Source organism: Physcomitrium patens, chromosome 22 (assembly GCF_059467195.1).
Source record: "Physcomitrium patens ecotype Gransden chromosome 22, ASM5946719v1, whole genome shotgun sequence".
NCBI lineage: Eukaryota > Viridiplantae > Streptophyta > Bryopsida > Funariales > Funariaceae > Physcomitrium > Physcomitrium patens.
Window position 1 is genome coordinate 11,155,214 of NC_143431.1, and position 23,602 is coordinate 11,178,815.

At 35.6% G+C, this 23,602-nt stretch overlaps 1 protein-coding gene across 5 annotated transcripts; it reads left to right on the forward strand.

The window, feature by feature from the left end:
- The first annotated feature begins 2,967 nt into the window (after window positions 1–2,967).
- LOC112275021 (villin-2) lies at window positions 2,968–13,423 on the forward strand. 5 transcript variants are annotated; one of them, XM_024504942.3, is made up of 23 exons: window positions 2,968–3,139; window positions 5,076–5,228; window positions 5,417–5,516; window positions 5,721–5,789; window positions 6,175–6,411; window positions 6,807–6,984; window positions 7,219–7,348; window positions 7,675–7,828; window positions 7,989–8,139; window positions 8,434–8,534; window positions 8,719–8,877; window positions 9,052–9,120; window positions 9,465–9,533; window positions 9,769–9,864; window positions 10,019–10,147; window positions 10,286–10,433; window positions 10,726–10,736; window positions 11,003–11,143; window positions 11,280–11,405; window positions 11,622–11,684; window positions 11,869–12,142; window positions 12,402–12,598; window positions 12,821–13,423. In XM_024504942.3, the coding sequence occupies exons 2-23, from the start codon at window positions 5,173–5,175 to the stop codon at window positions 12,932–12,934; spliced, it is 2,772 nt and encodes a 923-aa protein (XP_024360710.1). In that variant the 5' UTR covers window positions 2,968–3,139; window positions 5,076–5,172; the 3' UTR covers window positions 12,935–13,423. The 5 variants fall into 5 exon arrangements, with proteins under 5 accessions (XP_024360710.1, XP_024360709.1, XP_024360712.1 ...); XM_024504941.3 differs by having other exon boundaries at window positions 2,990–3,478; XM_024504944.3 differs by having other exon boundaries at window positions 2,990–3,478; window positions 11,280–11,399.
- The last annotated feature ends 10,179 nt before the right edge of the window (window positions 13,424–23,602 follow it).

A 23,602-nucleotide genomic window follows, 5' to 3' on the forward strand; every position in this document is an offset into this window, starting at 1 on the left:
TAATGGACTTCGGAGGACTGAGATGGGATACAATTGGGTCTTGACAAAGACTTGCCACGTAGGATTTGCTGAGCCACGCTGGCTTCTCACTTTTTTAGTAAATAGTCTCCAAGGTGTCCAGCTCATCATCCATGGTCTCCATGTCAGCAATTAACGCTATTTCAGTGTTTGACAGTCTCACAAAGATCACATCTCAACACTTTATGTATATATATATATATATATATATTTTCTCTTTACTAGATTGAAATTTTGGTTATGGACATTTATTAACATATATTCGAACATCATAAGTAATATCATGAAATTGATATTTTAATTTCACAGTGATACATATTGAAAAATGTTAAACCATGTCACTATGCATTTACCAATGGCTTGTGAGTATTAAGTGTTATTAGTTGATATTAATAAGTCCTCTGGATTTTTCAGGAAAGCACCAGACAACTTAGGCATTAACTTAATAAGTAATGCCAAATGAATTATATTATTATTATTATTTTGGTAAACCTGGTTTGACATATACATTACAAATCCTTGCTAGTTCATAACATTAAAAAATATATTTATCATTTAAAATTCACTTTGTAATAAAAGAATAACGGACATTTAGTGGTTAATGTTTCATTATTGTGATACATGGTGTCGTATCAACATCAAGGCAGTATATATTCTTTGAATAATGGATTGAACTATTAAGGCAATAATAAAGCTATGCTGACATATTCATTTCAAATTTGACTGCTGAAATAATTTTGATATAGCTATCCATTGACACAATATCGTTTCAGTAGAAAAATAACTGCATTATCCGACAAATTCAAATAAATGTGTTCAATTATTGTTGATACACTGAAATTTCAGATATATTTAGTAACATGCTTAAAAAAACAGATCTAAAACATTGAAGGTGTTTAATTGTTAATCTAACAAGTGAATGTTAAATTGATGAATTTGTTATATTTTTAAATTTATTGATGTTTTTAGGTGGAAAATGTTTTTTTTGACAAAACACAACAAGATAAATTTATAATCTCTATGTTTTATTTAATGCCTATAAGAACTTAAAAATGCAAATAGTTTTAAAAAAATTACAAGGCAATTTTATATGATGAATTGGGGAGAAAACACGATTTCTAAATTTAATAGCATTTGCACATGTGTGTTTAGGTGTATGTGTGTGTATACACACACACACACATACACACATTGTAAATATCAATTTCATATTGTAAAAAATGATACACATGTTTAAGAAACTTCTATCTTGTTCTCAAGCAGAGTATTTCTGCAAAACGCTTTGCACAAAGTAGATTGGTAGTTAAAATGCTAACCATGAAATAATGACTTTGTTCAATGGAAAACTTTATGAGGGCAACCTTGCCATCTCAAATACCCAAAAATATAATCAGGTTACCACATTTTCACCTCATATACATCTTCTGATGCGAGGATAAAATAAATAAATAATTGTAAACAGTATTTCGCTTAATATATGCTTTTTTTAATAAGAAAAGCAAAACTGCCACATCTCCTTACACAATGTACACATTCATCCACTTTCTCCATCCAAGAATACAGTCATAATAAAAGAGTTGGATAAACAAAGTACTTTGCAACTAAGAATTGGTCTGAAGAAATGACTCAATCAGAATTTGAAGATCACAGGACACTCACACAAGTCTTCAAGCATATAAGTGGATACCAAGCAAAGCATTTGTTGAAACACACTATTCCCATTGCCAGTATCATAACCCAAATAAGAATCCAAGACATTTTCTTAAGGGTGACAAGAAGAAGAACAACAAAAAATGGATTGTCACGGTTTTCAGAACCCTAAAACCCAAACAAAGCCTACGTAGACATCTGAAGAATGACCGTGTGACGATCTTATTGGACAGGAGACGGTCACACCTACTGCCGTGACTTTGACGGGGTCGCTCAAAGGTACCAACGCCGACGTGGTAAGTCCACGTCACACCAGCCGTCAGACATTGGGCCTGGTTTCCTCTTCCCCGAACCAGTGCCCCCACGGAGAGAGAGAGCGCGGGTTGGGTCTCCAGCTCAGCGAGTTGCCCACCCTGTCCATTCTCATCGCGGGGTTGCCATATATAGCAACCGGGCCGATTCAAACTTATGGACCAGTCTAAGGTTAACGCAGAAGCGTTGCCGTTTGGACTTCCTCAACGCAGTGTTATTGTGGCCATGCCAGGTCACCCATCACCCCCATCAGCTTTTTGCGCGGATTGACTCTTCCACTTTCCCCGCACTAGCCTCGACCCGCTCAAGCTAAATCCTTTGCTTTCCCCGATGGTGCGGCGTAGGGAAATGGTCTTACCAAATCTAGACCTCACTAATTAAAATGACAATCTGGGTTTGATTGATTCAACCCAACCGGAGCAAGTCCCAATCCATTTGGGTTGAATAGGACTTGTCAATGAAGCTCATGCGACACAATTACACTTTGCGTTACATTCAAGGGATTTAGGAAAAAGTGGATTAATTTCTCAATCGATAAGTTTTCCCGAAATATGTAACAACTAGAGTGAAAACATTCAACAAATACATCAAAATTTTAATAAAAATCGGGTAATTCCCAACACCTAACATTTGATATCACGACGAGAATTGTTTTTTAAAGAAAATGATTCGTTCGTTGTACTGTAGTCCCATTCAACTACAAGGATGTCACGTGCCGTAAATATTAATTTATGTTAGTTACTTTCAGTAAATCGTGAGGTAGATTTTGGGTAGGGGGGGAGGATAAAGTTTCTGTAGGAAGGGGGAGAGGGACGTAGTACTAGTAATAAAGAGAAGGGAGTTGGAAGGTCGCAAAATACGGGCGGAGGCCGTGGTCAGCCGACCTGGGAACAGTACCGGGGAATTAAACTTACCCCCACCAGGCGGTAACGAACGGGACTTTTCTGGAATCCGATCAGCGTGTAGAGAAAAACCATGAAGGATCCTGGTCTTGGCCACTGTCCTGTGCCCGCTTCTTCGTGGCCATCTCCTCCTCCTCCTCCTCCGCTATTGCTGGCTCCGAAGCTTCTCGTGGCATCGCTGAAGACGGGACGCTTCTCGTCGACGCGGAGCTTACACCATCGAGTTCTTTGTGAATTTCTGCGTCCGGCGAGTACATGTATGCAATAGTACGCAATAGTTTGGAAGAGGATCACGTGTCAGGGGTGGGGTTTTCATCACGGGTGCACGGAGTGCCGGTCTGGCTGGTTTTGCGGTGCAGTTCTGCGGAAGCAATTGCCTAGGATTGCTGTTTACTGGTGTGTGTGAGCGGGAGATCTGGATTTGAGTATCGAGGGATCAGATTGGCGAGATTTTTTTCGACGCGTTTGTAATTGAGCGATGTGGTTTCTGCGAGTAGAGTGGTGTTGATTGCTGCTGGGTTGTCAGTCGCTGTGCGGATGCGCGGGGGTTTAGAGGCGTGCTCGAATTCTATTGTGTTGTGAGAAGACGACGATTGGTAAGCACCAAGGGCATTTTTGTTTCGCCTTGGATTGTCTACTCGCACTTCGGTACTTCCAGGTGGTCCGGCCGGTCATGTAGCTTCTTCTTCTTCTTCTTCTTCTTTTGTAGCTCTACGATGATCGGAAGTGTGTTCTCTTTGTATCTGTTGCTTCGCCCTCAGGTTGGATCCCGTTTAGTGTGTCTGCGATTTTACAGACTTCTCGGCGGAGTTAGAAATTTTATTCTTTCGAGTCCCTCCGTCTACGATTCTCCATCGTGGATGCAGTAGTACCTAATGTAGGAAATCGATTTTATTTCTTTTTGCTTCTCCACCTCTTTTGAGAACTCCTCGCTGCATTTCCTAAATTTTGTTAACATATGATTTTTTTAATTTATTTGTTTTTGCTGTCACCTGTTCATGCTGTGTGGGACGGAACGTTATCAATGATGAAAATGACAGCAAACCTTTTAATTTTACGATTAGGATCATGTGTGCAGCCAAAGAACCAAAATTCTTCAATTGTGTTTGCTTTAGTGTGCTTTAAGCAAAGTGTAGCACATCTCCCTTTTCTCTGTATTACTCAGCTTTACTTACATCGTCTATCAAAAAGCGGTATCGTTTTAAGGACGTCGTCGTACTTGATCATTAGTAAATTTAATGTGTCTCAATGCGTGAGTTGGCAATTGTGTGCTGGCTGATCGTCGAGCAAAACCGTCCTTTCAGCTGTATCGTTTAACATCATCCCTGATCGTGATTGAAACTGCTCTTGTCCGAGGGTTTTGTGCTGCAATTTTAGCGGAGTAAGACTTTGCATGGATTGATTCGCTACCTGCAATTAGCCATACTTATCAGAGTAAGTAATTTGTAACATGCGCTGCAACAAACTGAGATTTGGGTTCGAGATATATGTTCTAAAGTAGAATACTTTTGAATCTCCAGCTTGCTTCTCTAGACTGCATGATCTAAGTCTGCTACTCAAGCACTTAACTTCCGCATTCTTGACAACAACGTGAAGCTTTTCTGTTGCAGCAAACTGTTGTCTCGTCGGAAATAGCAGGGAAGTCCTATGTGCATTTGAAGTGGATACCGTCGCTTGACACTAATTATCGATTTGAACAGCTTATGCGTATATAATTCTGGGAACCTAGTTGACTAGCTAATTATGGAAGATCAATTCTTCAATTTGTGTTCAATTCTCGTGCTTCAGGACGCTTTTTAAGTATGCCCTCTTTTCTTCGAATTGTTGAATTAATTCGTTTACGATGAATCTAGCTTCCATCCTTTCACCCTCTGCGACTACTCTTGTTCCTGTATTGCTGATCGTACATTTCGCAAATACAACGATATGAGGTTCTAAATTCGTTTCACATCGTGTCTTCATACATTCTGGTTACGGCTACAAAATTTACAGTTTATGCGGCACTCTTGTTTGGCAATTCTCCTCGTTAGTTGTATCGTTTTCCATCAAGGATTCTGTCGGCTTGAATGCTAGCAGAGCTTAAGAACTGGTTGTAAAATCTTGTGGTATGTGCCTCATATGAAATATCGCTCTTAGGTTTTGTACCACCTTTCAAATCAACTTTTTGTCTAATGCCTGTTCTTGTATTTTCAGGTATATATGTAAAGAATTTAAGTGGCTGCTTGACGATTATGCATGAAAATTTGAGGGCAACATCAAGAGTTAAAAAGCGATTGTGAGAATTAGCCTGATGGCTGTATCTATGAAGAATGTCGACCCTGCATTTCATGGAGTCGGACAGAAAGCGTACCTTGCATTACCCTCTATATCTGTGTGTTATTTTTTTTTTTTTTCATGAATCTGCTTCAGGTTGTGCTGAATGTTATCGCTCTTAAGGCTATGCTATTCCTTGCGGTTATTTTACAATGGTAGCATAACTGCGACATTGACCTTGAAACAAATGTTTCTAATGTTTGCTTTGACTTCACGTGCAGAGGAATGGATATATGGCGCATGGAAAATTTCAAGCCAGTACTATTGCCTAAGGAATCCCATGGAAAATTTTACTCGGGAGATTCTTACATTGTGCTCAGGGTAACCCCCCTATTTCTCTTTAAACATTGTGCTCACCAGTAATCTCTCTAGGGTGTGAATATGAGAGTTCGTATTCAAATTTGTTTCCGAGTGCTACACTGTGATCCCTAGTTCAGCTCAATAATAGCACATTGGTGGATTATATCTTCAAGTTCTTGTTTTCTCAAAACTTCATAATAAATTATTAGTTCATGTTGGTGACAGTCAACAGCATTGAAGTCTGGAGGGCTTCACTATGACATTCATTTTTGGCTTGGGAAGGATACTAGCCAGGTACTCTGATTGCAAGACTCTTATCGCACATCAATGTTCTGACTTTTGTTAGTAGTTACCGAGTATATTGTGAAATGATTTTGCTGAATATTGTCGCATCAACTTTCATAAGATGTTGAATGCTTAATGCTTGTTTTCTACGATCAATTTACTTTACCCGTAAAGAATCGAAATCGTTATCACTAATGAGATGTGAAGCAACTCTTGTGTCAGACTTCGGAATCTGCAAATACTCGAGCATTGTACGGGGAAAAAAAATATGACAACTTTACAGTGCTACTGCTAGAACACCCGTGAAAGTGTTTTTTATCTTCAAATGCTGCTTCTTAATGATTTCTGTACTTAAAACGCGAATTGGTCATTTTGTTATGCCTCTTCCTGACAGGATGAGGCTGGTGCAGCGGCAATTAAGGCCGTAGAGCTGGACGCTGCTTTAGGTGGTCGCGCGGTTCAATACAGAGAAACCCAGGAGCATGAAACAGAGCTTTTCTTATCTTACTTCAAGCCATGCATTATTCCTATGGAAGGCGGTGTTGCTTCTGGATTCAAGAAGTTGGAGGTTGAGAAGGTCGAGCCTCGTTTGTTCGTCGTGAAAGGAAGACGCTCTGTCCGAGTTGCACAGGTTTGAGTCCATTTCATCCTAAAACACCCGTCGCACACTCTTCACCCCGACTTGTGCGCCTGTTAGTAGTGAAGAATACTTGTTTGAGAGGTACTCTTGCTGAATGGAGTCTAGGGAAAGCTTCTACGCAGAGAACTAGGACTTGATTAGAACAACTTTTGCTTGGTTGTAAACGTGGCTCCATGTGTCTAAATGAGAAAAAACCTTGTCCATAACATATTTGCAGTGTAGGTCTCGACTTGTTGACTAAGTATAAGTTGCAAGAAGTAAACGTGTCAGATATTACGGAGGGAAACGGTTTAGATCTCAGATTTTGTGCTTCCTACGAATTGCAATTCGTAGTCAAAACGTTTTTTCAAAGCTGAACATTTACTCGATTGCCTATTTCATTGCAGGTGCCATTTTCTCGTTCTTCACTTAACCATGACGATGTTTTTGTTCTGGATACTGAATCTACAATCTTCCAATTCAATGGAGAAACTTCCAGCATCCAAGAGAGAGGAAAAGCTCTAGAAGTCGTCCAGTATATCAAGGATACATATCACGATGGCAAATGTGACATTATTATCGTAGGTGAGGAGCCAGATGAAGGATCTAATGTTTAATTATTAGAGCTAAAACCTAAACTATATTGATAGTCTGAACACTTGGAGATTTTTTTGCCTTTCAAAAAATACGATCATTATAAGTGCATGCCGGAAAACATGACATCTAATTACATCCGTGGTATGTGAGGAGCTATAAACTTTTTTTTTGAAATTTGAATTTTGCATTCTTCATCCTTTTCCACTTCATTGGTTTTCGCAGATGATGGTACTCTTGGATCCGAGGCCGACACGGGTCAGTTCTGGGTGCTGTTCGGGGGCTTTGCTCCGCTTACAAAAAAGGCCACTGTAGCAGATGATGCTCCTGAGTTACCCAAGCCCAAGCTGCTCTGGTAATTAAATAGTTTTTCTACTGATACTTATTGAATTATGTTGAGTTGTATTTTTTCTTTAAGAATCACTTGCTCGTTTACCCTGGTAGTGTGACGAATGGCATGGGGCTCGAAACTTAAGAGGTAGACGACTATTAAGTGCATATGATGACATGCCTATGTTCTACGTGGTCAATGAAAGTTTGACGATGACTACTACATCTACAACGGTGAAGTGTTTTTCATGAAATTTTTCTGTGCTTGTGATCAACAGTCTACTACTGGTGGTGCTCTGTGAGCACAGAGTGTGACTAACGAGATATTTTGTGGGCTTCTGGTGCTTAAAGTATTGTGGAAGGGAGCTTCAAGGGTGTGGAAATCTCTAAAGATGCGCTGGACAGTAGTAAGTGTTACGTTCTTGATTGCGGTACTGAGCTCTACTTATGGGCAGGTCGTAACACTTCACTTGATGCAAGAAAGGCCGCAATTTCAACTGCAGAGGCAAATTCCCAAGTCCCACCTCAACCATTTACTGCTTTTCTATAAATTATGTAAATGGTCGTTTAATTTCCTGCAATCATTGGTTTAAGTTTTTCTATAGCATTTTTCTATGCATGAGTTGTTGACTGTCAGCATACCTCTCTTAATTGCGTACGTGTAGGGTTTAATCACTGAACATAATACGGCGAAGTACACTAAAATCACTCGGGTCATTGAGGGATTCGAAACGCTAGAATTTCGGTCATATTTTGAGAAGTGGCCGTTGAATGGACACCACACTGTTTCTGAAGAAGGAAGAGGCAAAGTTGCAGGTATGCTTGAAAGACTTAACCTCTTTTTCGAGACCGACGGTCATGATTATCAATGACGTCTGAGATTGTTAATGCAAATTCACTGCTCATAATTTGGAATGAAACGACAGGTATTTTTGCAACTTCATCAAATGTAATTTAGTCCTGTTTCCTGTGCTCTTGATCTCTTTTCAGTCCATCGTCTAGCTCTTTCTGCATATGTATTGGGTTCAATATAATAGTATGGTATTGCCAGCTTTGCGTGTGTCAATAATTTGGACAATTATTTTTCTCCTGATGAGGCGGCCATTACAGGTATTTTGAAGCAGCAAGGTGTTAACACAAAGGGCATTCTTAAGGGTTCGCCTGTCAAAGAAGAACTCCCATCACTTCCAACTTTGAATGGCAATCTTGAGGTTTATCTTGCTGCCCTAATTATTTTATTTTTATTTTTATTTTATTTTTATATTTTTTATAGTCTTTCATATTTAATTATCATTCTTTGGCTATCTTATTCCTATTTATTACATCTCGTGCTTATGTTAATCTGACTTGAGACCAGTCAGAATGCTTACTCCTGAACAACTGCTGCTATCTTAGGTATGGAGGTTGGTCGGTGGCGTAAAGAAAGAGGTTGCCGCTGGAGATGTAGGAAAGTTCTATGACCACAGCTGCTATGTCGTGATTTATACAGTTCAGGGAGAAGAACAGAAAGAAGAATATCATCTTTATAGCTGGACTGGCCGGTACACCTCTCCTGTAAGTGTGGATCCACAACTCCAAAATCTAAGTCTAGCTTCGATGACAGTTCTGTGTCTACAGTACACTTCAGCATATCACTGTGTCTCGTGCTTAGATTATTTCTAGAGCGGTGCTACATGCATATAGGAGGACAATATGAGTTGGATGTACTAAGGTTATCTTGATATGCAGGAGGACAAGGTTGCAGCAACGAGAGTTATGAATGAGAAGAATGCCGAACTTAAAGGGCGGGGAGTTCAGGTAACCTAATGCTGTGAAGCAGCACATGGTGTTGCCGTTGCTGCATATCCCTCAGGAAGCTGCATCAAAGAGTTCATACATACACTAAATTAGGCTCCTTGTTGCAGGGCTTGTGCATTGAGCTTTCATATGCTTAGTATCTCATTGAGTATCTGGAATTTGGGAAGTTCATAGATGGATTTTCAGATTGTGCGTGCTTTATTAGCATCCAGAATTTACCTTCATTAAAGGTCTTTTGTTGCTTGCTCCGCTGCAACTTAAAAGGGTAATAGGGAGTCTTGTTTTTGCGATGTCTGTATTTGTTACTGCATTGCACATGACTCTAATATCTACATTCATGACAGGCATACATTATTCAAGGGAAGGAACCCACTCAGTTCCTGGCGCTGTTCAAATGCGTTTGCATATTGAAGGTTAGTTATTTATCCTGTCATCGCACACTGACTATAAAAGTACTAACTTGCTGATATTTGTCTTTTGTATTTCTCAGGAGTTTCTTTTTTAAAGGCGGGTCAGCATTTGATGAATGTAGTTGCTAGGTGTTGGAATCTAAATATCTTGAATTGGTTGGAAGTAAGGAATCATATATTATCTTGGGGATTCTTTCTTGCATATTTTGACGTTTATTTACATTTCAATTTATTGCAGGAACATACCCACCCAGGTCACAAAGAACATTCAATAATGTTGGTGCGGGTGCGAGCTGCTGGTCCACACATTGTTGTAGCTGTACAACTAGAGCCGGTAAGGATGTGTTTATCTAGGACAGTTGGTCCTGCTGTCAATATATTGAAGAGGTCCAGATCTTGATTTTCTTTCCATGTCTGCTTAAAGATCGAATCGGGTGCTTACTTGCTCAAGAAAAAATCCTGAGTAGGAATCTCTTTTCTGTTTGCAGGTTTCAGCTTCACTCAACTCCTCTGATTGCTTTCTGCTTCAAACCAGCTCAAAGTTGTATGCCTGGTCAGGTAACCTGAGCACTGCCGAAAGCCAGAGGGCTGTCCTGCGAGTGGCAGAAATCTTGAAGGTGTGTTACAATTCTAATTTCACCATGTTAACGTTGAAATTGGTTTCAATTATGTGCAAGAGTACAGCTGCACGCCTGCGTTGAGGAGCATCCTTAATATTTTTCCTAATATTCCGAACCGGTACTTGACTGGTGCAGCCTGGCGTAATAGCAAGGCCCGTGAAAGAAAGTTTAGAACCCCCACTCTTTTGGAGTTCTCTAGGGGGTAAACGGAAATATGCAAGCCACTGTAAACCAAAAGAGAATCCGAAAGATCCTAGGTTGTACGTTTGCAGTTTATCACAAGGTGAATTCTCCACAAGCTTGTTTTATTGAACTCTTTGTCTTTTATCTCTTCATGATGTCTGTTGAATCTCTCATAATTTATGGTATCGGATTTTTGTATACTTTTTGTCATGGTAAATGAACTTCTCCTGCATACTATCTTTTGTGCTTTCTTAGCTCTCACATATTATTAGATTTAATTAGGTCCAAAACAGAAAATGGTGTCTGCTTTTGTAACAAGTTTAGTATGGAACAATCTTATCTAACGCAAATCCGATGGCATGTTCTTGGAATGGCTGCGTACCTCTATTCAGGAAATTTGAAGGTAATGATTTGTCTCTTGATTTGACCAAATGTCAGTTTCTACTTTCTAGTGCCAGTTATTACCAGTTATGGGTTTTCTGTGTTAACGATGGATATGAAAGTACTCTCCTGGGGTCTAAAGATGTCTCCTCATCTGTTACAATGCCTCTACTAATTCTGGGTTAGAGCGTCCAGATATTTTTCATAATTGTAAAGCGACCATTCCTACAATTATTTTATCAGATCACACTGAGTGTATGATAAAATTCTGAGGTGGGAACTGTACAGGTGACTGAAGTGCACAATTTCACTCAAGATGATCTTCTGAGTGATGATATCATGATCATGGATTGTCACAATGTCTTGTACGAGTGGGTTGGCCAGCATGCAAGTTCGGAGGAGAAAGAGCATAGTTTAGATGTTGGCAAGGTATTGCACTCCCTTCAATTTTTACTACTTGGTAATCATAGTAGACTTGGAGAATATGTCTTGAAGTACCAACAACCTGCAGGTTGTGGTTTTTGAAGCGTGCATCCACTGAGCTGAGTTTAATTGTCGTATGCAGAAATATATTGAGCGAGCAGCAAGGCTGGATGGGATGCTACCAGATACTCCGATTTTTATTATTACGGAAGGCAACGAGCCGACGTTTTTCACCAGTTTCTTCTCGTGGGATACCAGCAAGGTCAATGTTAGTATTAATACATCCCTTTTCTTACTTCCAATTCTTGAGTATTGTTCCTTTTTGCGATTCAGGCGCACATGCAAAATTTTCAGATGTATAAATCATTCTTCCGCATTGAGATCAATCCAGAAAATCTATCATTAGGTCATCTGAAGATCATCAATAATTTCCAGGCGTACAAATATTGACATGTTTTCTCTACTCAAAACCTGGATGTGATAGGTCAATGGAGACGCATATGCCCAAAAGATTGCTGATATTCAGGCGCGACAAGCACCTCAAGAGGTAATTTAATTGCTGGATCAGAGGATTTGAATTTTATGTACGAATTATGTACAAGCTCTTCACTGATTTTTCAAAGCAGGCGCATCACATTATGGAGATTACATGCTGACTTTTGTAACTGGAGCTATTTCACGCAAGTGACCATATTCATGTGCAATTGTAACATGGTGTTTAAATATTTCAGACACTCCAAAGGCGTCTTACACCAAGTGCTTCAGCCGGTACTAAAAGTGAATCCACTCAGAGGGCAGCTGCTATGGCTGCTCTTTCATCACAATTGACCTCAGAAGGAAAACTTTCTAAGGCTGCTCAAACTATAATCACTCAGAATTCTGCCTCCGCTCCAGTAAGTCCGAAGGTTCATCGACCATCAGCTGCCAATTCACAAAGAGCTGCGGCTATGGCAGCTCTATCCTTCATGTTTGGTTCAAAACCAGCTCCAGCCTCAACGGTTTCAGGTGACTTTGTTGCTTTCGGTTGCTTAATTTCGGATAACCTTAAATCGCAGTCTGAAATTGTGTACGATGTTTGTAAACATGCGATACTTGTCTGCTCATTTGTGTAGTATTGGTTGTTCAGATCTTCCTTTCCACAAGGCATGTGTGCTTGATTGATTGCACCGGTCAGAGTCAGTAACTGTACCAAGCATTTCCAGATCAGTCCATTTCTTTGCATATTTCCGTAGACTGACTGACATACTCTTCTTGCTTTTTGTAGTGGATGCTGATTGGGTTGCTGGGAGCTCACCCTTCACAAAAGCGGAAGCAACAGGTGATACTGATTCAGTAACTAGCTCAAAGACTTCCGAGGATGGCGGTGATGCAGGAGAGGAGATTGCTGAATTTTACAGCTATGATCGCTTGAAGTCGACATCCACAAATCCCCCTCCGAAAATCAATATAAAAAGAAAAGAGGTAATTATTGAGTATAGATTGTCTTCGAAACCATTTAGTTGACTGGTATTAAGCTCTCTGATCGTAAGATCTGGCCTGTTTTCAAGTGTTACCCTACGAGCAATCAGCTTGGAACTCTATGCTACTGCGTTGAAAACCCCATGTCCCCTTTCACTTTGATTTTTTGTGCTATGTTTATATGTTACTGTTTGGCAAGAGTTGTAATGCATACCTTTCATGCAGGCCTATTTATCTCCTGAAGATTTCGAGAAGCTATTTGGAATGTCGAGAACTCAGTTTTATGAGATGCCAAAGTGGAAACAGGATCAACGCAAACGTCAACTTCTGCTCTTTTAGGTTTATCATTATTTTTTTATTTCAGTTGACGTGGAGATCTAAGGTATCTTTGATTTACCTGCAAGATTTAATAACTTCAGTAGTAAGGGCCTCGCTCTCTCTCTCTCTCTCTCTCCATGCAAATCAAGTTTTTGGAGTATTTCCAAACTCCACTTCATTGAGAGTCTGTGATATTGTAGTATTACCTTCTTTTAAGTATTTGTTTATTCTCTTGGATAGAGGACTGTAGCCATTCGTGCAATGGTCTAACTTGTGGAAAAGATCCGTCACTGGTGAAGTCATCACTTTCATTAGGTGTACCATAGCGTAGTCTCCACAGTTTTTGCTTATTTTGAATGAGCATTCGTAGATATAGTTTAGAAAGTAGCATCTGGCATAGCACCCATAGTGAAAGTAGGCAGTATGCGGTGACTTGTGGTGCTTATCCATGTGAAACAAACCAAGGAATCAAAGCCGTTCAGGTTATGATGGCGCCTGAACTAACTCCCACATCCCCGAGTTTATGAAAGGAGTGGCATAACAATGTTATTGTTAGGTTTATTATAACAAATCGAATTTGAAATGACAATTCCTGTTTTGATGTTGCACATAGCACGCAATTCATTATTCTAAATTTAAATCATAGTTGAGAAATAAGATTTTCTTTGAAAAATATTTTCTTTCTATAAAAATAAAAGGAAGAAATTGATGTAACCAAATATCTTCAAGCATGTGAAATATTTCATAAAAATTATGTTCTGTATTGTCACATGCTCGAAGACAATTGAAGATAATAGATCAGCAATAAAAAATTATGAAACTATTTTATTAATAATTTCATAATACATCTTTGTTATAGTTTGAGTTAATAATTTGTACAACATTGTATTAAATTAGAATATAAACATATATCTATATATATATATATATATACATATACACTCTTAATATTAATTAAAAGAACTGGTAGAAAGACACCTCCCTTTTCACTATGTAGACACTCCTTGTGCCACACACTTCTACATATACATTGTAAAACTCTTATATACACTAAAAATTTATAAAATAAATTTATAATAAAATGATTTGTTTGAAATGGTTGGTAACATATGTATATATTTTATTTATACATAATTTAGCAAAATGTTATAATACGTTTTATGTAATTCATTCATTCACTTTAAAAAGCTTATTAGTTTATTGAAGGAATAATTTATTGTGAATTTATTCTAATGTTTTTAGTGTAAATTAGTATTTCATTGTATATATGTAGGAATGTATGGTAGAGAGGGTTGTCCATGCAATAAAAGAGAGTTTCTACTTGGAAGTTTTTTTTAATTAAACATATAAATAAAATCATATGATATAAACATTCTATATATATGAATAACATTTTGAGTGATGTAGTGTAGAATAAATAAAATTCTTGTCTATATATATATATATATATATATATATATATTCATATACAGATTTTTTATATTCGCATATTAATTAGTTTGGTTATATTTATTTTTATATTCCTAAAGGTCATAAAGAACATATATTAACCTAGTTTGGTGTGTTTTGGTATGGATTAAGCCACCACTAAACCAAACTAAATCAAATCAAATAAAAAATATTATTTAAATCAAATTATAGGATTTCAAAATGAATTTAATCAAATCAAACCACATGAAGTGGATGTTTTATTAAATAAATCGCTGAAAATAATTTTAATGCCAATCTTTGATACAATTCACAATACTATGTGATAATTTTATTTAATCCTTGATTAAACAATTATCAATCTATCTTCTATATCAACAATGCAATAACATTGTCTTATGCAATCAAATTATTAAGTTTATATATTTATGTTGCATGCATATTAATTAGATCTTAAATTTCATCTTATTTAAAAATCTTAAGCTAAGAATATTAATATATTTTTATTTACAACATTGATGTTCCAATATTATTACAAATCCTTTAAATATTTTTTAATATCACAATTTGTATTCTCAGAAAGATCTAATATGGTAGAGATGCTAATATAATCTATTATAATATGATATAATAGTACATAAGTATTGCAACAATTGACACACTACACAATAATGTCAATTTTTTGATTAAGATAGTTGTTCATTATAGCATGTCATGAACATACGCATGTAAGCTAGTAATTACCTGTATAAATAGGTAGAAATAAGTAGAAGTAGATAAAAGCAAGTTAATTCTATTCTATTATATCTTCTATGGAAGCTTTCTAGAAGCTTTATAGATGTTGCTTTGACTTTATAGGTGTCTTTAATTGATTTTTTGGATTAGAAATATGGTCAACAAGTTATATATATATATATATAAAACTTATTCTAATAATTATCTAAATAATATGAGTAGGTAGAAATAAGTAAAAGGGATAAACTTGACAATATCTTGTAGACAAGCTCTTTAAAAGCTTCATTAACGTGACTTTGCCTCTATATGTATTTATGGATGATTTGAAGCTTGAAAACTTGTTCAATAATTTGTCTTCATGTTGCACATCTTGACCTCTTGTGGTACAAGTTCGACATGTATTGCACATATAAGAAGCTTGTTGTACAAATTATATACAAGTCTTGCAAGTTGGACACGTATCAGAGGTCCTATAGAATGTTGCCATATATCTTGTTATTAAATAGTATATATAGAGGCAAGAATGAAGCCATTTTTACTCTTATCAATTTCATTCTTGTTTTCAGTTAATTTCAAGAGTTTCTAGTTTTTTTGTCTTTTACAAATAGTCATTCTAGTTTCTTTTTGAATAAAAAAATTATTATTATTATTATTATTATTATTATGATTCATCTTCTTTTGATAAACAACTCACTTTTTTAATTTATATTCTTCAAATTCTTATTTTTGATAAATTGACAAGAATTTACTTATAATATTAATGTTTTATCTTTTCTTAATTAAGAATAGATTATATATATATTTTTTTTGCTAAGACATAAGCATATTAGAAGTTGTAAATAATCATCCACTTATAAATTGATATTTTTAGAATATTTTTTGATCTAAAGTCCTCTCTCTACTTATCTGGAGTGATATTAGCCATCTTTTTTTTCTTCTATTACATTTTCATGGCACAACTTGTTGAAATAAAGAATACAATGGCTCAAATGCAAGATCAAATGAGAGAATTAATGCTTGCAATGCATTAGTTCATTTTACCACTATAAGGATCAACTAGATTAGTTGAAAGTAAAGATATAGAAGTGATTAGAGTGGCTTCAATATTGATACCAAATCATATCATTTCTCTTATGATACAACATCATTTAAGCACTAAAAAACTAAAAGCTGCCTTGCTTAAGAAGTTTGATGGTAGAAGATTAAAGTTTCAAAGATTCACTAATCAAGTATAACTAGTGATTGAATTTTAACCTCAAAGTTATCCACACATACATATAAAAGTATCATTGGTCAAAGTAAGAATTGAACTTGTTCTTTGAGATCAAGTTTTTTATTAAATTATAATGCTACTTAATTAAGAAGTTTTTTCACCAAGGGCCATGGTTATGTCTATAAACAACTTATTTATTGTATTATCATCAAGAACTATGTAAATTAGCAATTGGAAGACTTTTGTTGTTCTTTCATCTATGATAGATTTTATAAATAATATAAAATATACTATCTTATTGAAACAATCTAATATCATGAAAATAGAGTCTTAAAAACTTAAAGTTACAAGATCTATAATAAAATCTATAGAAATTAAAGACCATGGTTGTTTTAATATTAATAATAGTTAGAAAAATCTATAAAATTGATAACAAAGAGTTTTCAAGAGTTGCATACTTGAGAAGTTTGATGGTACAAGATCAAAGGTTTGAAAATTCTTCTACTAAATATAATTATCAAGGAAATAAATCACAAATAATAAAAACCTTAATATGCTCTTGTGTTATTCAAAAAGAATAGATATTCATTCATAAGTAGTATAATATAGATCAATTGGTATGAGGGTTGAAACTTGTGGTCCAATAAAATGTAGAGTTAAAGATTCTACAAACAATTGAAGAAGCAATTAGGATTGTAAAGATGGTTGATGCTATAGATTTTAAAAACTGAAGAGAACAACCTATAGTATAAAGTCATATGCTGCTACATTGATTGTTGTACCATAATGACTTATGATACAACAATCAATGCCAATAAAGATTAATGCCTAACAAAGATCACTGACACTATAAAAATGACAAATATTAGTACAGAAGGATTGTGTTTCTACTATTGAAAGCTAGGCAATCTAGTGGCCTAGATATTGTTTAGGCACCAACAAATCAAGGTAGGTTCATAATCTTGAGATTCACTAAGTCGATAACAAAATGGAGGAGGAAAATGGAACTTCTTAGTAAAGGCACCAAGAGTTAAACAACATGGCTTTAAAAAAAACTATCAAAAGAATTGATTGGTGTGTCTAACGGGTTAACTAAGAGGACAACCATGTCAAGTACTTATGAATTACAACTTCATAAAAAATTGCATCTTGATTGGGATTGTCGATTAATTTGGAATTAAAACTAAGATAATCAAAGGAGGGATTATATACCTAGCAAGTGACCAAGAAAACATATTGAATGAAACATGTAAAGAAGAAACCTTGAAGTTAAGTGACACCTATGCCTTAAGAAAGAAGTTTACGATAACAAAGCTTAGATATGATATTATCCTTGATATGTCGTGATTAGAAGTAGAAAATAAGCAACTTGATTAGCTAGCAAGGATGATCTCCTTTAAAAATGGTAGATGTAAGGTGATTCTTTGCACCTCCACATTGAGTGAGGTAGAAAAACAATCTACGGCTAGAGGCCTACTTGTAGGAATAATTGTTATGAAGAAGAAAATATAGGATAAGCAATTGATATATATATGGTAGTTCCAAATCTTGCCTCAGTGATGGAAAAGACAATCAAAGTGGTAAAACAAGCAAAGAAACTCATATATGAATATTAGGATGTCTTTCCAACTGACTTATCTAGTGGCATGCCACCTCATCAAAGTGCCACCTTCTAAATAGAACTATTCCTTAGAACCAAACTAGCAAGTCAGCCAATCTATTACCTAGTACCAAATAAACTTGAAAAGCTGCGAGAGACATTAGATGAATTCTTAAAAAAGGGCATCATTTAAAAAAAGTATGTCACCATAGGGAGCACTTTTACTCTTTGTACTCAAAAAAGTTGGTAGACTTTGGCTTTGTATTAACAATTGAGGCCTCAATAAGCACACTATCAAGAATACATATCCACTTCCATGGATAGACAATCTTCTTTACTAACTTCGACATATAATCATCTTTAGCAAATTGGACCTTTGAAGTGGCTATTGGCAAATATCTATTGTAACAGAGGATATAGAAAAGATTGCCTTTTGTATATGCTATGGACATTTTGAATGGCTTATTTTACCTTTTGGCATCACCAATGCTCCAGCTTCTTTCATGGATTACATGAACAAATTATTTTAAAATCTTTTAGATAAATATATAATTTTTTTCATTGATGATATCTTAGTTTATAATAAAATCTTTAAGTAACATGAACAATGTCAATGAGAAGAGTTGTGTTGGCTACAAGATAGTTGCTTCTATTGCAAGCAATTAAAGTGTGAACTTTAGAAGTTGGAAGTCACTTTTTTGGGATATATTGTATCCTCTGAAGGCATGTGTATGGGACAAAATAAGATAAAAGCGGTAGAAGATTGGTCAACATCCAAAGATGCTTTTGAAGTCTACTCATTCTTAGGCCTTATTGGATAGTATTGCTGATTTGTTTGGCTATTTGCACACATTGCTACATCATTAACAAGCCTACTCAAGAAAGGTGCCCTGTTTGAATGGAAATTGTAGCAGAAAAGGACCTTTAATAAGTTGAAGAAGGCACTCATTACTACTCCAATATTATAATTCTATGATCTCAACCTTTCTTGTGCACTTGACATTGATGCTTCCAACTTTACTATTGGTGCAGTTCTTCAAGAAGACTTTGGTAGGAGCCTTTAACTTGTGGCGTATAAATTATGCAAGTTCAAAAGGACAAAGTGCAATTACTTTATATATAATGAAGAATAACTAGTAATTTTACATTCCACAAAGTATGGCGATAATATTTATTGAAGAAACTAGTGATTATTCGAATTGACCATCGATCCTTGCTATACAATTTATATTTAAAAATTATGAAATCATGACATCATAGTTAAAAAGAATAATTATAACTCTTTGACATTCAAATTGAATACAAGTAAGGAAAATAATACATCATGCCAAATACCTTATTGCACAGACCAAACTTTTAGCCCAAATCGAAGGACAAGACAAAAGTTACTACTATTAATAATATCATTTCAAACCTAATTAGAGGAGTAGAATGGGAGAAAATTATCCATTGAGATGCTTATTTTAAAATAATTAGTGATTGAGTAAAGATAAATAATGTGCAATATCAATATTACAATCTTAGTAATGCCTTGCTCTATTTCAAGAAGTGAATTTATGTACATGACGATGCTATACTTTGGATGCACATACTTCAAGAGAGACATGACATACTAATATCTAGATATTTATGACGTGAAAAGACTCTAGAATGGATCTTAAGGACATGATTTTGAGAAGGTTTGGATCGTAATATTTGAGCTTTTATGCACTCATGTGAGTCATGCTAATATAATAAAGTATGCAATGCAGTATTGTTTTGACTATTACAACCAATTCCACTACCTATAGCATTTTTGTAGTAGGTGATTATAAATCTCATTATGTATTTGCTGCAGACGCCTCACAATCACACTACAATTGTTGTCTTTGTGGACTAACTTTCAAAGCAACTTCACTTGGCTGTGGGGCGCTCTAATATTGATGCCTTAGCATTTATACAAGTCTTCTTTGAAACTATCTTTTATCACTATGAATTATTTTATGTCATTTTTCTAAATCAAGATCCATGCTTCATGAAATTTTTTTGGTAGGCTTTATTCAAGCTATTAGACATATGACTTGCGATGTCTATGGCCTTCTATCTTCAAACAAATAGAAAAATGGAGTGTACAAATCAAACCTTGAAAAATATGCTACTAGCATTTGAGGCGGTTAATTATAATGATTAGAATGAACATTTGATGTCCTTAGAGTTTGCTTACAATGATAGTATTCAAATAAGTATCAATCATTCACCATTCTTTTTTAACACTAATTAACATCCGATTATGCCAATAACTCTCCATTGTCATATTGATACTAATAATATGATAATAAAAGAGTTGATATAATTGCTTACAACGGCCTTATAAGAGGTATGACACTGCCTTCTTATTGCTCAAAAGTAATAGAAGCAGTATGCGGATAATCATTGGCAACATAAGACCTTCCGAGAAAGTGATGAGGTGTTATTTTTCAATGCCAACTTTCCACTTGCTACATCAACTCAAATTCGTTAATTGGCACCTCGATGGCTTGGACCTTTCTCCATTTCTATTGTGATTTTTGATGTTGAATACTACTTCAAGCTTCTCCCACATATTTGGGTCCATTTGATCTTCCATGTATTGTAACTCAAGGAATTTCATACGAAGCTAAGACACTTTTTTGACCAATAACAACCACCACCACTACTACCAGTTGTGATTGATAACCAACAAGAGTATGAAGTGGAGAACATTTTAGAGCATTGCTACCTTCACCATAGCAATGGACATCCACAACTTTAGTGCAAATTCTTCTAAAATGGTTATTCCATCCATGATACAATATAGAAACCTGCACAATCTCACTTATAATTAAGAAATAATTTGGAGATATCATTGGAAGTAAAATGAGTACATTTTACATTAGTAGAGGGAGATTAATTGTAATAGAGTATAGATAAGATATTTATATTATTGACGCATAGAAATAGATAATAAGAGCCATATTTAGGAAGTTTTTAGAAGTTTCTATAATTAAAGCTAGATTGGTGGTATATGTAGGACTTATTGTAGAACATTTTAGAAAGGGCTTAAGGTAGTTATTTAAGTAGAATCCACCATTAGGAACATTTTAGAATGTTTCAAGTTGATTGGATTAAGTATAAATATGACTAGTCAAGGCCATTTAGAAATCTCATCAAGTATGGTTTTGGTTCCTTTCTCTAAGTAAAGTTTGATTTTGTACTTTTCTATTTAATTTTGTTTTATTCTCTTTTGCTTTGTTTTTCCTTTTATGTTCAATTTTATTTAGTTATGTTTAGTTTTATTATAGTCTATACTGTCTTACGTTGTGACAAGATTTATATTACTATAGATTGGAAGGATCTTAGATCTAAGAGATAATCTAGTTCCGTTTCATTGATCTTATTTTTTAAGATTAAGATTTTTATTAAATTATAGTGCCACTTAATAAAGAAGTTCTTTTACCAAAGTCCATGATTATGGCTATGGACAACTTATCTATTGTATTATTATCAAGAACTAAATATATAAGCCTTATAAAGAATTTGGTTGTTCTTTTATCTATGGTAGATTTTGTAAATAGTACAAATATATCATCTTATTGAATCAATCTAATATCATAAATATAGAGTCTTAAAAACTTGATGTTTGAAGATCAGTTATAAAATCTATACAAATTGAAGACCATGGTTGTTTTAATATAGATAGTAGTTGGAAAAGTTTATAAGAATGATGACAAGGAGTTTTTAATCTTGATCAAATATCACATGATTGCACAACGTTTTTAATAGGCTTCTACAATTGAGGCCACCAAAAATCACTTAAAATTAAATCTAAGGTCTTGTTGTATTCAAAATATCATACAATTAGAAAGTTATGACATGTTTGAAGAAATTGTAATTGTGCTTCATCTTCTCTAATAGCTAATTATTTTTTAAATTAGAATATAGTATTCTTGAATTCAAACTTAGAACTATCATAAAAGTTAAAAGAATTATATTTAATGTCATGAATAAAAAGATTTAGGAACATACTTAAATAGACTAAATAAAAAAAAAATGGCTAAATCAATGATATTTGGTAATTGAGTTATCACATATGTGTACTTTCACAAAATACTTGAAAAGAAAAGAAAAATGAAAACATAAGTTCTTTGTGTACTTATTTATTTACTTTGATATAAAATGAATAAAAATTAAAAACTTAAAACATGAATAGAAGCAACTTGGAGGTACCGCACATGTGGAGAGTGGAAGGTGAGAAGGGGCCACAAAGTGTGGATTGGTTGTGAGTGGGAGAACATGCTTTCCTACATGGAGTTATAACTGGATGGTTCTTGAAAGTGTTGAGGAAAATGTAGCGGTGACTGACGAACAGGGATAGTTAGTTTTGGTATTCTTCTGTGTTGGAACAAGAAACAACTCAGTCATGGTGTATGAACCTGAAGCAGGCTACGAGGGCAAGGGAAGGTAGAGCCTTTGCAGTGCTGGGCTGCAGTGGTTTTGTGGCCGCAGCAAGCAGAGATGTGCGAGATGCAAGGAAGAAGGCTCATAGACGTGATGGAGAAAAGGTGAGTGTGCGGTGAGCTTGGATCAAACAAACGACCGTTAGATCTTCAGTCTGACACTCTCCCAACTGAGCTATCCCCGCACGTGTTTCTGCCCAGGTTCAAACTGGAGACCTTTAGTGTGTTAGACTGATGTGATAACCAACTACACCACGAAAATTGTCTTGAGCCTAGACCAGCCGAAGCGATTGCCGCCGGACCCGCTTGCTGTGGCCACAAAGGTTCGCTAAGCAAATTTGGTATTGTTTTCCCGTAAGCATTCCAGCATTGACATTGGGCCGTAATCTGTTCGCATCTATGACTAACTCCAAGTAGTGCTCACAGCGCACTCCACAAGTGCCCACCTGAATAATGGTATTGCCAACAGGCTTGACCATGCTCTAGAGACGGAAGCCCTACATCTCACCCTCACATACAATCCCAACCCAAATTCCAGCTCCCATGTCTTCTCATCTTCTCACTTCACTTCCATGAACAATGGGAGTTCATCTCGATGATCAAAATGCCCAAGAATCAGAGTTATAGCAAAGAAGGAATTTTGTTGGTCAATGTGTTGAGTCCACAATTCTATAAAACTCGTAGTTTCTCGTTCAAAGCTTTAAGAGACCGCACCAGGGCTACTCGGAGCTTTAATGTTTAAGGTGCCAACATTCACAACATAACATAAAAGTTTTTGCATCTTATCATATTTTTGTTAATTTTCACACACCTGTAAGGACCCATTCAAAAGGTACAACTTCACTTCAAGGAGTAACAATTCACACCTGCCAACAATGAAACACCAGAAGAAATTCTGGCTACATCCAAAGACATGTGAGATAAGTGTTATTGTGATTAACCACAAGTTGGGAATGGTCTTTTAATAATCTTCATTTTGCTCAGAAAATTATGAAATAAAAGGAAGATGGAATCTCATGAAATCTCATACGACTCAGATAATTGTATATATGTATAATTGTATGTCATGAAGCAGATGAGAGGCTTTGCTACGCTTATAACTGCAGCATCCTGTTTAATTAGTGGACGGGCCTTTGACACACGGATACATACAATAGATGACAAATGATAAGACCTACACACATATTTACAACATAATGTACAGTGGGGTACAGAAATAATTCGAATTTTTTTCTAGAGCACCACTTTTGCTAAAAAAA